The sequence below is a fragment of the Pseudophryne corroboree genome, chromosome 5, assembly GCF_028390025.1.
Source record: "Pseudophryne corroboree isolate aPseCor3 chromosome 5, aPseCor3.hap2, whole genome shotgun sequence".
Taxonomy (NCBI): domain Eukaryota; kingdom Metazoa; phylum Chordata; class Amphibia; order Anura; family Myobatrachidae; genus Pseudophryne; species Pseudophryne corroboree.
The window spans coordinates 203,798,980-203,815,592 of NC_086448.1; the positions used below are offsets into that span (position 1 = coordinate 203,798,980).

The 16,613-nt window shown below is 46.9% G+C and overlaps 1 protein-coding gene across 8 annotated transcripts in view; it reads left to right on the forward strand.

Annotated features, from left to right (window-relative positions):
- WAC (WW domain containing adaptor with coiled-coil) overlaps positions 1-16,613 on the forward strand; it is a 170,706-nt gene that overhangs the window by 60,456 nt on the left and 93,637 nt on the right. For all 8 annotated transcript variants that reach the window (XM_063922027.1, XM_063922026.1, XM_063922028.1 and 5 more), the window contains 2 exons: positions 7,386-7,480; positions 9,688-9,803. In XM_063922027.1, the coding sequence (XP_063778097.1) occupies positions 7,386-7,480; positions 9,688-9,803 (211 nt within the window). The remainder of the gene's footprint in view (positions 1-7,385; positions 7,481-9,687; positions 9,804-16,613) is intronic.

The window sequence follows — 16,613 nt, forward strand, 5'->3', positions numbered from 1 at the left end:
TGCATCACATGCTGTAGTGAAGGCTATCCATCATGTAGTCACCTGAAATGTCTATGCTTCGGTCCCCTTCTGGACCGATTTCAAGACCACCAACAATTACAGCAGCCACTCTCAAGCCAAAAATGTACCTGTTGTTACTTGTTGGCTTGAGAGCGGCTGCTGTAATTATTGGCAGTCTTGAAAATGGTCCAGAATAGGACGGAAACATTTATGCCGACATTGTGAACATGGTCCATACCGATATTTAAAAAAAATGTCGACATCATAACTTCTGAGAATAGAATTGTTGACCTAGTGTTTGCATACCATAAATACTATACCACACTTTAGTGCCCACAATTCATTATATGCAACACCGCTGTAGTGATGCGTCGCAACCAAAATGTTGCCTTTCAAAATGAAAACGTTCCCTTCTCAGTAATCAGCACCCTATCGTAGAGTGAACACTATTATGCGTGTATATATGTTTAAGTGGCACATAGTGACTGTTTTTTAGGTTTCTCTTTGGTGTTTAGATCTTATACATTCTCTGGGCCAGATTATGGTTTGAGGGGGCCTCTGAGGCAACTAGGTTTTGATGACCACCACCTGCAAATTTGAACCTGCGCCTCTGCTTACTTTCTACAGGAAGCAGACACTAGGGGTAAATTTACTAAAGATTCTCAAAATGAAAAGTGGTGGTGTTGCCCATAGCAACCAATTAAATTCTGTATCATTTCTCTATTGCATCCTAAAAAATGAGACAATCTGGTTGCTATGGGTAACATCACCACTTTACCCTTAAAGCTGGGTACACACTAAACAAAGGATGATATTCAATTGTTTGAAAAGTCAGTTGGGTGTCTGTGTTTTCCTATCTAATAGACAGAAAAAAAAACAGACTCCCAACCGACTTTTCAAACATTTGAATTTCCCCCATAGTGTACCCAGCCTGACATCAGCAGCGATGGAAACTGGCGGGAGAGTCTGCATCGGAAAGTACATACACACTTGCCGATTCAGGGAGTGACGGGGCTATGCGGCATTCGGCAGAATGTACCCTCTCTAACAACGTCCCCCGTCGGCCCTACATGCAGGATGTCGCTGAAGAATCGAGAGGGTGCATTGCCGGTAACATAGTGGACACACTATACACTGTACCCGGTATGTTGGTACGTTCCGCTGGACTGTTTAGTGTGTACCCACCTGAAGTGTCAGACGGACCAGCGGGCCTTCTGCCATTCGTTATGGGAATGTTCTATAGTTCAAGGCTTCTGTGTCTAAGTGAAAAAGGCCTTAACCGCTACCGGCATCCCCATTTTTTTTTTATGCCAAAAGTTTGCCGTCTTATCTCTAAGGAGGATGACATCTTCATAAAGTACACAATATAGTGTTAATTCGTGCATACTAGCAAAGGTATGGCTGGCCCGGTGGTGGATGGCTCCCACAAGCCTGGAGTTTGTTAAAGTCTGGACTAGATGGTTAGTTTTGCAATGGCTGTGGTATAGAAGAGCTACACTGTCTAGGTTGACAGTCATTAGGTCAAACCCATATGTTCGATATGCACAAGGTTGACACTGGAAAAAGTTGACATGTACAAAAAGTACATGAAATGGTCTACAACTTTTTTGTTTTTTTTGGTGTCTTTCATGGTTGGAGCTCAGGGAACCCCAATTAGTGTACTGTTTATAGGTCATTCTTAAGTTCAATTGTGTGGTGAGAGACAGGATTTGCTTCTGTTTTTTTAACTTATTTTATGTTTAGCAGCCACCAGCACTGGTTTTGCCTATTACATTGACGCTAAATAAGTTTAATTGGTCCTGTACCACCACTGCAAGTACCATGAGGCACTCCAGGGTGCCACGGCACACAGGGGCAGATGTATTAACCTGGAGATGGTATAAGGAAGTGATAAACCAGTGATAAATGCAAGGTGATACATGCACCAGCCAATCAGCTCCAATATGTAAATTAACAGGTAGGAACGGATTGGCTGGTGCATGTATCACCGGTTTATAACATCCTTATGCCTTCTCCAGGTTAATACATCTGCCCCACAGTTTGAGAACTACTGGTTTTTACATTGGAACCCGGATGGTGTAATGGTTAGCATTACTGCCTCATAGCACTGAGATCATGGGTTTGATTCTCACCATGGCACTAACTGTGTGGAGTTTGTATATTCTCCCCGTACTTGCATGGGTTTCCTCTGGGTACTCCGGTTTCCTTCCACAATCCAAAAATATACTGGTAGGTTAATTGGCTCCCAACAAAACTAACCCTAGCGTGAATGTGTCTGTGTACATGTGATAGGGAATATAGATTGTATTCTCCACTGGGGCAAGGACTGATGTGAATGGGGAAATATTCTCTGTAAAGCACTGCTGAATGTGTGCGCTATATAAATAACTGGTAATAACTAATAATAATAATAATAAAAAACCTGTTTGTAATATGCATGTGTGAGAATTTACTGCATTGGTTTAGGTCACTTAAATGAAGACCACAAGCAACAAGAATGTGGAATAACACCAGGGGAATTCCCTTTATAATAGGCTAAAGTCAAGGCAACTTGACTAGTCACCGCATAATAAAAATACCAGAGCGTGTGTGTGTTTTGTGGTGTTTTTGTTTTTTTCTTTCTTTCTTTTTGTAACGTTTTGGTTTAGACCAGCCAACCCGGATTTTCACGTTTTTATTTGAATTAATTCCTTATTGAAATTATTTTGATATTTCTCTAATCCTGAATTCAAGAATTGATCATGGTTTCACTATCAATGTATGCCCCCCCCCCCCCCCCCCATAGTGCCGAACTGCATTAACATTTATTAATATATCCACGGTGGCAACATGTATATATAACTTTTGTAATTAGATTTTAATCTCTACTTTTTGTAGTAATCTTGAGTAGCTAGTCAGAATTTTTCTTGGTAATGTTAAGCTCATTTTCTACCTAGTGCCTATTTATTTTCCTCAATTACTTCCCTGTCCTGTGTCTAGGGATGGTTGGTACATTAGTCTCCACTGGGCCAGCAATAGGGCACTATCTCACGATTATGTGATAAATTCTTAAATGATCCAGGCCCAGATATGTTTACTACTTAAAAATTGTACCCTCAGTGTGACGTCCGCTATTAACCGATTTCTCTCCTGAATGTGAATGGGGATATTGTTAGTAAACAGTTTCTCCACTCGAGTCCTCCCCAACGGAACATGCGTCAGACACTATGAATAGGTTTACTTTACTGAGTCATATTTACGACTGCAGAGGCCTCTTGCCATTGATTGTAGCTCTTAATGCCAAAAAGCTTTTGACAGAGTGGTACGGCACTTCATGCAACAGACCCTTTGTAAGTATGTTGACAGTCTGATATGCTCACTGTATTCTATGACACCATGGCCTACGCTAGGCAGTTTGCCCAAACAGTTGAATTAGCACGCTGCAACATTAGACTGGAGCTAATTCTCACAAACAATTGAATTCCACCTCTAAATGCAGCTTAATGCCAGGCAGATATTTCTTGGAAGAACCCAGATCTTACTCCCTCATGGCCATATAGCATAATACCCCAGATAGTTTTAAGAAAACTTGGTCACACTTTGAGGGTAAACCCCATCTGAATACTTTTTAGCTTACTCATAAACAGCGTAATTAGTTTGTTTATATGCAGCGATTCGAATGTACACTTATTCCCACGTCTTTAACCACAAATTAACGAATGCCGTAAACACGCCCATAAATAAGATTGATTTTATTATTCTTTCTGCCTAACTTGGCATAGTTCACATATATTGTATCTAGTGTTCCTTCTAGGATGAGGCAGGGGCAGGGCACCGGAGTTCGGGGGCACATTGGCGCGTGCGGCCAAAACGGGGAGCGACCATGCGTCATTTTAGTGGGCGGTGTGGCCCACAGACGCTACTATAGAGGGCGTCTGTGGCCGTCTACGTCACTTTTGGGGGCGTGCCCAGCCCACCAGCTCTCTCCCAATGCGTGAATGGATGCCACACGCATGCGCACGGCATCTTTACATGCTGGGAGGGCAGGAAGTGGGCGGCTGTTCTAGCAGGGCGCCGCAAAAGGGGCAAGGCGGGTTTTGCCTTCTAAAAAATGGGCATTGCGCGGCACCCTGCTAAAACAGCCTAGAGTGAACACTACTGTATGTATCTTTTTCATATGAATGTATTCCACTTTTCTGTTCCAACACCTGTTATATAGCTACAGATGTTTTGTGTCTCTTACTGTCTGTAAACCGTTATTTTGAGAAAAAAGAAGTACAAACCATGGGGGGAATGCAAATGTTAGGAAAAAACTGAAGTCGGTTGGGTGTCTGTTTTTTCCTAACCTTTGCATTCCCCCCATGGAATGTACACCAGTGGCCACTAAACAATTAAACTGTACTAATAAGTAAAGTTAAAAGAAGGTGGTGTGATAAAATGGCACTCCCTCTGTAGCCAACAGATTGTATGGATAAATTAATAGTAATAAAATATTTCCCTTTTTATTTTTTTGTCTGGTATTCTTCCACAGGGGCAAATATATGAAAGGAAAATATGATGTAATTACCAAGGAATATTATGGCTTGGATAAATGAGCAGAAACAACTTTTTTTAACTTCCGAAACAGTAATACTGGTTTTCCTGTAAAACTCTTAAGGGGGCATCCACTAGGGGACACTGGAGATTTTAGACAGCTGGGTTGTGAAGGATGCAAACTGGAGGTAGCACAATATATAAACAATGATGCACAGCTGGCTCCCACTCCCTTCATGCCCCATAATCCCTCCAGTTTGAAAAAATGTGCTGGAGGTAGTAGCACAGGAAAGGAGCTCTTGCTCCAAAAAAAATCAATATTTTTTTTTTTGCGTAATTATCTTGCCATCTAATGGGCCCTACGCACTGGCCGACATCACTGCACGATATGAACGATCTCGTTCTTTAATAAACGAGATAACGTTCATATCGTGCAGTGTGGAGGCACCAGCGATGAACGATGCGCGGCCCCGCGCTCGTTCATCGCTGGTGCTCCGTCGGCTGTACATGCAGGCCAATATGGACGATCTCGTCCATATTTGCCTGCAGTTCCATGGAGCCGTGTGACAGGGGGAGTGAAGTAACTTCACTGCCCCCCTGCCGCCGGGTCGCCCGTCTGCCGTTTCGGCGGTCGGGCAGCTCGGCTGCACATCGCCGAGTCTGTAGGGCCCATTACATGTAAGCATGTTCTTCAGATTTACTGTGTTAGCCCCCTCCATTCACACAACTTACATGTGCTCTTTATGTATTGCAACCATTCTCTGACCCCCATATCAACATTGCTGTTAATTGTGAACTAGGTGCTCTTCACACCGTCGGAAGGGACTACGCCCCCCGTAACCCTTGAGCATCCTTTGGCTGGGCAATATTTATATGATATGGGGTATTACCTTAAAGTCTAATGTTAGTGGTTACATATTGCACGACGAAAGGGCGTCCGATGTTGAAGGGGGCGTAGCCCCTTGTGAGGGCGTGAACAGCAGCTGTAGTGCACTCTGTACAGAATTTAGTGGGTGCAGGGGTGACCGCATATGGGAGAGGGTGTGTAGATGCTGCGGGTGAAGGGGGGGCGGATGCGGGGGTGTGTGCGGATGGGAGAGGGGGTCGGGAGAGGGTGGGGCGGTGGATGGGGGTGGGGTGGAGGTGCTGGGGGTGGGGCAGATGTTGGAGGAGTTCCGGAGGCAGTATGGGTGGGGAAGGGGCAGGTGTGCCGCGGGTGGTGTTGGGGGTCCGGTGGCACGGCGGGTGAGTGAGGGGTGGGGGGAGGGGCAGGTGCGGTGGATGGGATATGGGGTCCGGAGGCACTGCAGGTGGGGGAGCAGTGGAGGTGCTGGGGGTGGGGCAGGTGCAGGGCTGTTGTGAATGTGGGAGGGGTACCGGAGGCGGTGTGGGTGGGGAAGGGGCGGGTGAGCAGCGGGTGGTGTTAGGGGTCCGGTGAGCAGCGGGTGGTGTTAGGGGTCCGGTGAGCAGCGGGTGGTGTTAGGGGTCCGGTGAGCAGCGGGTGGTGGTAGGGGTCCGGTGAGCAGCGGGTGGTGTTAGGGGTTCGTTGGTGCAGCGGGTGGTGTTGGGGGTCTGGTGGTGCAGCGGGTGGTGTTAGGGGTCCGGTGGTACAAGGGATGGGTGAGGGGCAGGTGCGGGAGTGCGGCGGACGGGGTCATGAGGTGCTGTGGGTGGTATAGCAGCGGGTGCGTGGGTGCTGTGCGTGGGATGGAGGTAGGTATCTCCTATACATTACCCCAGATCTGTGACTGTGACTCATTTGCTAATGCTGGGCGGAGTCACAACACTGGGCGCAGTCGAGTCACAGATGTTGCCTAATATATAGGAGAATACACAGGAGAATAGGAGAATTAATAGAATCGCCCCCTGCCATTGGACTCATGGTGGAAGACAGCCTTGTGATTAGCCAGCCGTGCTGCTAGCTGCGCAGTGATTGGCTCCCACTGGGTCCCCGCTCTCTCAGGCGGACGCTGGCAGTCACTGCGCTGGCGGACATGTAGTTGGTGCCCCAGGTCATGTAGAGCAGGGAGAGGATGTTTCTCATTTAGCTCAGGATGACGCAGGGGTGTGGTCTGCGTGGTACAGACCATCCTCGGCTCCCTTTATATAGCGGGGACTGGGTGAGGAGTCTGTGGACCGGGAGGGGGCTCAGTGTCGGGACAGTGCACATGGGCATCTTACCAGACTCTCCGTCGCCTCTCAGCGCAGTGACCGGCAGCGTCCGCCTAAGAGAGCGGGGACCCAGCGGGAGACCATAATTGCGCTGCTAGCAGCACGGGCGGCCAATCACAGGGCCATCTTCCACCATGAGTCCAATTGCTGGCGGCGAGGGGGCGGTGCTTGTGCTGAGCCTTACCCTGCTACCGCCGCCGCTGCTCTCTCCGCACATTCACTGTTAAATATACACACACACACACACACACACACACACACACACACACACACACACACACACACACACACACTATTCTCCTATGTATTATCCTATTCTCCTATATATTAGGCCACATCTGTGGCTTCACTCTGCCCAGCGTTGGCAAATGAGTCACAAAGTCACAGATCTTGGCTAATATATAGGAGATATTGCCCACTAAGCACTTTCTACTCTTGCGGTCCCAAGGTAGTCTTGCCGCTTTCTGTCTGTCAATACCCAGTGTCTGTTTATTACTGTTTGTTTACAATTAAGTGCTATGGAATATGTTGTCCTTTTATAAATAACTGTTAATAAACAAGTCTGGATGATTTGCAGTCAGCCATGTCTATAAACGTTGAGCATTTTATTGAAATGCTGTCCATGGAATTATACACAGCATTTTATTTTGTTGTTGTAGAGACGCGTAATCATTGGCTTTTTTTTTTCTTTGTTTTTATAGGGACCAGTTTTTCTCCGCAAGAAAATTCACATAACCACAGTTCTCTTCATAGCTCAAATTCACATTCTTCTACTCCAAGCAAAACTTCTGATTCTGTAAGCTATAGTTTGACCAAAATGCATTCTTGTGACTAATGTATTTGTATGTATTCATGTAGTCTTTTTACGCAATTTGATAAAAATATATTTATATCTTTTTTTCTATATACTACACCAGGGATGGGGAACCTTTTTTTCTACCAAGGGCCATTCGGATATTTATAAAATCCTTCGGGGGCCATACAAAAATTCTCAACTTAAAAATTACCCTGCCCCTTAGAGGTACTGAGTGCGCGCCAAATAATGGGTGTGGCCAGTAAAAATGGTATGTGCTACACATGTGCCCCCCCACCCCACTGTGCTAATCACCGCTGCTGCTCCATCCAGCGGCATGTCAGGGGGTCAGGACAGGGAGTAGAGCGCGGCTTTGTCGGGCGGCGTGTAGGACTTCAAACCAGCCGCCGGTTCGTGAGCCAATCAGAGCTCACAGTCCGGCAGCGGCGGCTCCTGATTGGCTGCCGGTCCGCGAGCTCTGATTGGCTCATGAACCGGCGGCTGGTTTTAGATTTTACCTGCCGCCGGACATAGCTGCGCTATCCTCCCTGCCCTGACAGCTGAGACACGCCGCCGCCGGACTGAGCAGCGGCGTTTCTCACCGACACAAGCGGGTGGGCCGGAACAAACTGCTTTGTGGGCCTTATACGGCCCGCGGGCTGGAGGTTTCCCACCTCTGTCCTACACAATCTCTATAGTTAACACAAACTACCTGGTGGCGTGATGGTTTGCTTTGCTTCGTCACAGCATTGAAGCCTTAGGTTCAACACTGACCAGGGCAATATTGGATGTTCTCCACGTGCTTGCATGATGTTGCTGCGCTTGCCACAGGTTCTATTCCCCAAGAGTGGGAATAGCCCTCTGCCTCCTGCCGGCATTCTAGCAGCCAGGATCCCGGCGTCGGTCTGCTGACTGCTGGGATTGTAACTACATCCTGTACATGGTGATAATTGATTCCAGTGTGGAAGGGTTATATACATTAAAGAAAAAGAGCTGCTGTCAGTGGGGGATACGGCCATTAGATCGACCACTATTGGTCGACAGGCATTAGGTCAACATGGTTATTAGGCCGACATGAACTAGGTCAACAGTTCAAAAGGTCGACATGAGTTTTTCACATTTTTTAAACTTTTTTGGACTTTTTCATACTTTACGATCCACGTGGACTACAATTGAGAACTGTAACCTGTGCCGAGCACAGCGATAGCGGAGCGAAACACCTTGCCTGAAGCATGGCGAGCGAAGCGACATGGTGCAGTAATTGGGGTTCCCCGTCATTTTACGAAGAAAACGACACCAAAAAAAGAAAAGAAAAAAATCATGTCGACCTTTTGACCATGTCTACCTAACGACTGTCGACCTAGTGACCCTGATGACCTAATGCATGTCGACCAATAGTGGTCGACCTAATGACTGTTGACCTAAGTGGTGTCGACCCAACGACCCATACCTGTTAGTGGCTTGCGTAGGTTTTATGGTTGGTTTTCTATCAGCAACAATGTATATTATCCATTTTGGTGTAGCATTTACTCCTACAGATGTGTCCATTTACAGGTAGCCTCCCATCACGTTAAACAGCCCTTTTAGTCATACCATGGCGTGGTAGTGCTGAGCGTCTTTGTGTTTATTCCATTAAAACTATGTGAATAAGACGCACAAGGAGTTTTTCTGATTTTAAAATGATGTGGCTTGCCTGTATTCTGTGTGCGGCTGTATACAAAATGTTTTCCTAGAAAACACTGTAATTTAGCATTTTGTATGCTGTTACAGGCGTGGTCGCCCCAGAATATAGACGTGCTGCATATTATTTTAATCAGCTGAGTCTGCTTGTGATAGTGATGCGAATAAGACACATTTGTGACAAAATGACAGCCGGCGCTAATGGAGCTGCACGAGAGATGTCGGCTCTCTCATGCCAGGCATCTCCCACTATATGGAACTTTGAGGCAAAATGTATAAGGGCACATCTGTAGGTAAAGCTTGGTGTTCTCAAGATGAAGGAATTTCAACTCCATATGGGCTCAGTAGACCCTATGCATCTTTTTATATATACTTGCCTTGAGAACACTAACCTATATGTTCATGCTCCATATCAAAAATAGTGTTTGAATAATAATGGGGGTATTGTTGAACTTCTCACATGTTCAAACATTTTTTTTATTGTTATTATTATTATTATTATTATTATTATTGTGTTTGCTTCCTTGTAGGCCTATGATCCAGCAGATGATTGGTCTGAGCATATTAGCTCTTCTGGCAAGAAGTACTATTATAACTGCAGAACAGAGGTATCGCAGTGGGAGAAACCAAAAGAGTGGCTTGAGAGGTAAACATTTGTCTGATGTTATGCTATGTTTGATCTTAATTTTATATTTTTTAATGTTTGTGTTTTTTTTTTTTTTTTTTTAAATAGCTAGTAAATGTATTACAGGTTGAGTCTCCCTTATCCAAAATGCTTGGGACCAGAAGTATTTTGGAATAATTGCATACCATAATGAGATATCATGATGATAGGACCCAAGTCTAAGCACAGAATGCATTTATGTTACATATACACCTTATACACACAGCCTGAAGGTCATTTTAGCCAATATTTTTAATAACTTTGTGCATTAAACAAAGTGTGTGTACATTCACACAATTCATTTATGTTTCATATACACCTTATAAACACAGCCTGAAGGTCATTTAATACAATATTTCTCTGACGTCCTAGTGGATGCTGGGAACTCCGTAAGGACCATGGGGAATAGCGGCTCCGCAGGAGACTGGGCACAAAAGTAAAGCTTTAGGACTACCTGGTGTGCACTGGCTCCTCCCCCTATGACCCTCCTCCAAGCCTCAGTTAGATTTTTGTGCCCGGCCGAGAAGGGTGCACACTAGGGGCTCTCCTGAGCTTCTTAGTGAAAGTTTAGTTTTAGGTTTTTTATTTTCAGTGAGACCTGCTGGCAACAGGCTCACTGCATCGAGGGACTAAGGGGAGAAGAAGCGAACCTGCCTGCTTGCAGCCAGCTTGGGCTTCTTAGGCTACTGGACACCATTAGCTCCAGAGGGACCGAACACAGGCCCAGCCTCGGAGCTCGGTCCCAGAGCCGCGCCGCCGGCCCCCTTACAGAGCCAGAAGCAAGAAGAGGTCCGGAAAAATCGGCGGCAGAAGACATCAGTCTTCAACAAGGTAGCGCACTGCAGCTGTGCGCCATTGTTACTCAGGCACACTTCACACTTCGGTCACTGAGGGTGCAGGGCGCTAGGGGGGGGCGCCCTGAGCAGCAATGTAAACACCTTGGCTGGCAAAAATACACCACATATAACCCCCAGGGCTATATGGATGTATTTTAACCCCTGCCAGAACTCGCCAAAAAGCGGGAGAAAAGGCCGCCGAGAAGGGGGCGGAGCCTATCTCCTCAGCACACAGGCGCCATTTTCCATCACAGCTCCGCTGGAAGGACGTCTCCCTGACTCTCCCCTGCAGTCCTGCACTACAGAAAAGGGTAAAAAAGAGAGGGGGGCACTAATTTGGCGCAGTTTTAATAATAACAGCAGCTATAAAGGGAAAAGCACATTTTATAGTGGTATTCCTGTGTGTGTGTGTGTGTGTGTGTGTGTGTATATATATATATATATATATATATATATATATATATATAGCGCTCTGGTGTGTGCTGGCATACTCTCCCTCTGTCTCCCCAAAGGGCTAGTGGGGTCCTGTCCTCTATCAGAGCATTCCCTGTGTGTGTGCGGTGTGTCGGTACGATTGTGTCGACATGTTTGAGGAGGAAAATGAGATGGAGGCGGAGCAATTGCCTATTATAGAGTTGTCACCCCCTAGGGAGTCGACACCTGAGTGGATGAGCTTATGGAAGGAATTGCGTGACAGTGTCAGCTCTTTACGAAAGACAGTTGATGACATGAGACAGCCGGCTACTCAGCTTGTGCCTGTCCAGGGGTCTCAAACGCCATCAGGGGCTTTAAAACGCCCGTTACCTCAAATGGCAGACACAGACACGGATACTGACTCCAGTGTCGATGATGAGGAGACAAACGTGACTTCCACTAGGGCCACACGTTACATGATTGAAGCAATGAAAAATGTATTGCATATCTCTGATAATACAAGTACCACTAAAAAGGGTATTATGTTTGGTGAGAAAAAACTGCCTGTAGTTTTTCCTGTATCCGAGGAATTAAATGAAGTGTGTGATGAGGCGTGGGTTTCCCCCGATAAACTGATAATTCCTAAAAGGTTATTGGCATCATACCCTTTCCCGCCAGAGGATAGGGCACGTTGGGAAACACCCCCTAGGGTGAATAAAGCGCTCACACGCTTGTCTAAACAGGTAGCGCTACCCTCTCCTGATACGGCCGCCCTAAAGGAACCTGCCGATAGAAAGCTGGAGAATATCCTAAAATGTATATACACTCACACGGGTGTTATACTGCGACCAGCAATCGCCTCAGCCTGGATGTGCAGTGCGGGCGTGGCGTGGTCGGATTCCCTGACTGAAAATATTGATACCCTAGATAGGGACAGTATATTACTGACTATAGAGCATTTGAAGGATGCATTTCTATATATGCGTGATGCACAGAGGGATATTTGCCGACTGGCATCAAGAGTTAGCGCGCTGTCCATTTCTGCAAGAAGAGGTTTATGGACGCGGCAGTGATCAGGTGTTGCGGATTCTAAAAGGCACATGGAAGTATTGCCTTATAAGGGGGAGGAGTTATTTGGGGTAGGTCTATCAGACCTGGTAGCCACGGCAACTGCTGGAAAATCCACATTTTTACCCCAGGTAGCTTCTCAACCTAAGAAGACGCCGTATTATCAGGCGCAGTCCTTTCGGCCCCATAAGGGCAAGCGGGCAAAAGGCGCCTCATTTCTGCCCCGTGGCAGAGGGAGAGGAAAAAGGCTTAAGCAAACAGCCAGTTCCCAGGAACAAAAGCCCTCTCCCGCCTCCGCAAAGTCCTCAGCATGACGCTGGGGCTTTACAAGCGGACTCGGGCACGGTGGGGGCCCGTCTCAAGATGTTCAGTGGGCCCACTCGCAAGTGGACCCCTGGATCCTTCAGGTGGTATCTCAGGGGTACAAATTGGAATTCGAGATGTCTCCCCCTCGCCGTTTTCTAAAGTCTGCTTTACCGACGTCTCCCTCAGACAGGGAGGCAGTATTGGAAGCCATTCACAAGCTGTATTCCCAGCAGGTGATAATCAAGGTACCCCTCCTACAACAGGGAAAGGGGTACTATTCCACACTATTTGTGGAACCGAAGCCGGGCGGCTCGGTGAGACCAATTTTAAATCTAAAATCCTTGAACACTTACATACAAAGGTTCAAATTCAAGATGGAGTCACTCAGAGCAGTGATTGCAAACCTGGAAGAAGGGGACTATATGGTGTCTCTGGACATCAAAGATGCTTACCTACATGTCCCAATTTACCCTTCTCACCAAGGGTACCTCAGGTTTGTGGTACAGAACTGTCACTATCAGTTTCAGACGCTGCCGTTTGGATTGTCCACGGCACCCCGGGTCTTTACCAAGGTAATGGGCAAAATGATGATACTCCTTCGAAGGAAGGGAGTTTTAGTTATCCCTTACTTGGACGATCTCCTGATAAGGGCAAGATCCAGGGAACAGTTGGAAGTCGGGGTAGCACTATCTCAGATAGTGCTGCGCCAGCACGGTTGGATTCTCAATATTCCAAAATCGCAGCTGATCCCGACGACACGCCTTCTATTCCTAGGGATGATCCTGGACACAGTCCAGAAAAAGGTGTTTCTCCCGGAGGAGAAAGCCAGGGAGTTATCCGAACTAGTCAGAAATCTCCTAAAACCAGGCCAAGTCTCAGTGCATCAATGCACAAGGGTCCTGGGAAAGATGGTGGCTTCTTACGAAGCAATCCCATTCGGCAGATTCCACGCCAGAACTTTCCAGTGGGATCTGCTAGACAAATGGTCCGGGTCGCATCTTCAGATGCATCAGCGGATAATCTTGTCACCAAGGACAAGGGTGTCTCTCCTGTGGTGGTTGCAGAGTGCTCATCTTCTAGAGGGCCGCAGATTCGGCATTCAGGACTGGGTCCTGGTGACCACGGATGCCAGCCTGCGAGGCTGGGGAGCAGTCACACAGGGAAGAAATTTCCAGGGCTTGTGGTCAAGCCTGGAGACATCACTTCACATAAATATCCTGGAGCTAAGGGCCATCTACAATGCTCTAAGCCTAGCAAGACCTCTGCTTCAAGGTCAGCCGGTGCTGATCCAGTCAGACAACATAACGGCAGTCGCCCACGTAAACAGACAGGGCGGCACAAGAAGCAGGAGGGCAATGGCAGAAGCTGCAAGGATTCTTCGCTGGGCGGAAAATCATGTGATAGCACTGTCAGCAGTGTTCATTCCGGGAGTGGACAACTGGGAAGCAGACTTCCTCAGCAGACACGACCTCCACCCGGGAGAGTGGGGACTTCACCCAGAATTCTTCCACATGCTTGTGAACCGTTGGGAAAAACCAAAGGTGGACATGATGGCGTCCCGCCTCAACAAAAAACTAGACAGGTATTGCGCCAGGTCAAGGGACCCTCAGGCAATAGCTGTGGACGCTCTGGTAACACCGTGGGTGTACCAGTCAGTGTATGTGTTCCCTCCTCTGCCTCTCATACCCAAGGTACTGAGAATCATAAGAAGGAGAGGAGTAAGGACTATACTCGTGGCTCCGGATTGGCCAAGAAGGACTTGGTACCCGGAACTTCAAGAGATGCTCACAGAGGACCCGTGGCCTCTACCTCTAAGAAGGGACCTGCTCCAGCAGGGACCCTGTCTGTTCCAAGACTTACCGCGGCTGTGTTTGACGGCATGGCGGTTGAACGCCGGATCCTGAAGGAAAAAGGCATTCCGGATGAAGTCATCCCTACCCTGATCAAAGCCAGGAAGGATGTAACCGTACAGCATTATCACCGTATTTGGCGTAAATATGTTGCGTGGTGCGAGGCCAGGAAGGCCTCTACAGAGGAATTTCAACTGGGTCGTTTCCTGCATTTCCTGCAAACAGGACTGTCTATGGGCCTAAAATTAGGGTCCATTAAGGTTCAAATTTCGGCCCTGTCGATTTTCTTCCAGAAAGAACTGGCTTCAGTTCCTGAAGTTCAGACGTTTGTCAAGGGGGTACTGCATATACAGCCTCCTTTTGTGCCTCCAGTGGCACCTTGGGATCTCAATGTAGTTTTGGGGTTCCTAAAATCACATTGGTTTGAACCACTCAACACTGTGGACTTAAAATATCTCACATGGAAAGTGGTAATGCTGTTGGCACTGGCTTCAGCCAGGCGTGTCTCAGAATTGGCGGCTTTATCCTATAAAAGCCCTTACCTAATTTTTCATACGGACAGGGCAGAATTGAGGACTCGTCCTCAATTTCTCCCTAAGGTGGTTTCAGCGTTTCACTTGAACCAGCCTATTGTGGTACCTGCGGCTACTAGGGACTTGGAGGACTCCAAGTTGCTGGACGTATTCAGGGCCCTGAAAATATGTTTCCAGGACGGCTGGAGTCAGAAAATCTGACTCGCTATTTATCCTGTATGCACCCAACAAGCTGGGTGCTCCTGCTTCTAAGCAGACTATTGCTCGTTGGATTTGTAGTACAATTCAGCTTGCACATTCTGTGGCAGGCCTGCCACAGCCAAAATCTGTAAAAGCCCATTCCACAAGGAAGGTGGGCTCATCTTGGGCGGCTGCCCGAGGGGTCTCGGCTTTACAACTTTGCCGAGCAGCTACTTGGTCAGGGGCAAACACGTTTGCTAAATTCTACAAATTTGATACCCTGGCTGAGGAGGACCTGGAGTTCTCTCATTTGGTGCTGCAGAGTCATCCGCACTCTCCCGCCCGTTTGGGAGCTTTGGTATAATCCCCATGGTCCTTACGGAGTTCCCAGCATCCACTAGGACGTCAGAGAAAATAAGAATTTACTTACCGATAATTCTATTTCTCGTAGTCCGTAGTGGATGCTGGGCGCCCATCCCAAGTGCGGATTGTCTGCAATACTTGTACATAGTTATTGTTACAAAAATCGGGTTATTATTGTTGTGAGCCATCTTTTCAGAGGCTCCTCTGTTATCATGCTGTTAACCGGGTTCAGATCACAGGTTGTACGGTGTGATTGGTGTGGCTGGTATGAGTCTTACCCGGGATTCAAAATCCTTCCTTATTGTGTACGCTCGTCCGGGCACAGTATCCTAACTGAGGCTTGGAGGAGGGTCATAGGGGGAGGAGCCAGGTAGTCCTAAAGCTTTACTTTTGTGCCCAGTCTCCTGCGGAGCCGCTATTCCCCATGGTCCTTACGGAGTGCCCAGCATCCACTACGGACTACGAGAAATAGAATTATCGGTAAGTAAATTCTTTTTTTTTTAATAACTTTGTGTATTAAACAAAGTTTGTGTACAATGACCCATCATAAAACAAAGGTTTCACTATCTCAGTCCTACTCAAAATATTCCGTATTTCGGAATATTTGGATATGGGATATGGGATACTCAACCTGTACTAGATCTGTGTCTCAAGATTAAAAGGGAACCACTGATACATTTGTAAGTCATCCATTGTCGTCATGATGCAGCAAACAGAAAAATCCTCTTTATTATGGTTTTTGTGACTGGCTGACAACCAATTGCAAAACTGCAAGAAAAGAGAAGCTGGTAAAGGGACAACCTGAACATGTTTGACAGTGCGGCATGGCTGGAAGTAAAACAAAAAATCAGCGGCTGGTTGGTGTTGTCCTTTTAAACTGCAAACACATGCCTTTGTGCAAAATAGTGAATTTAATTTATTTTTATCTATCACACAAATATCCATTCACTGTTTACCCAACATGCAGTGTTAACCTGATATGGTACAAGATGTTTACATATAAAATGTAATTAATGCGAGTGAGTGACATGGCATTTCTGTCTAAGCTCTAACTGCAGCTTAATGCTACGTTCACACTACACAATATGATGTTCGATCAACCAATGAACGACATATTCCATAGTGCATCTGTTTGTGTGTACAGACGATGTGTCTGATGCCGTCCGACCCGTTAAGCGGCACGCCGACAATGACATCACAACTAGGCACACTTGTCAAGAGCCAGATTAAATGTGTTTAACT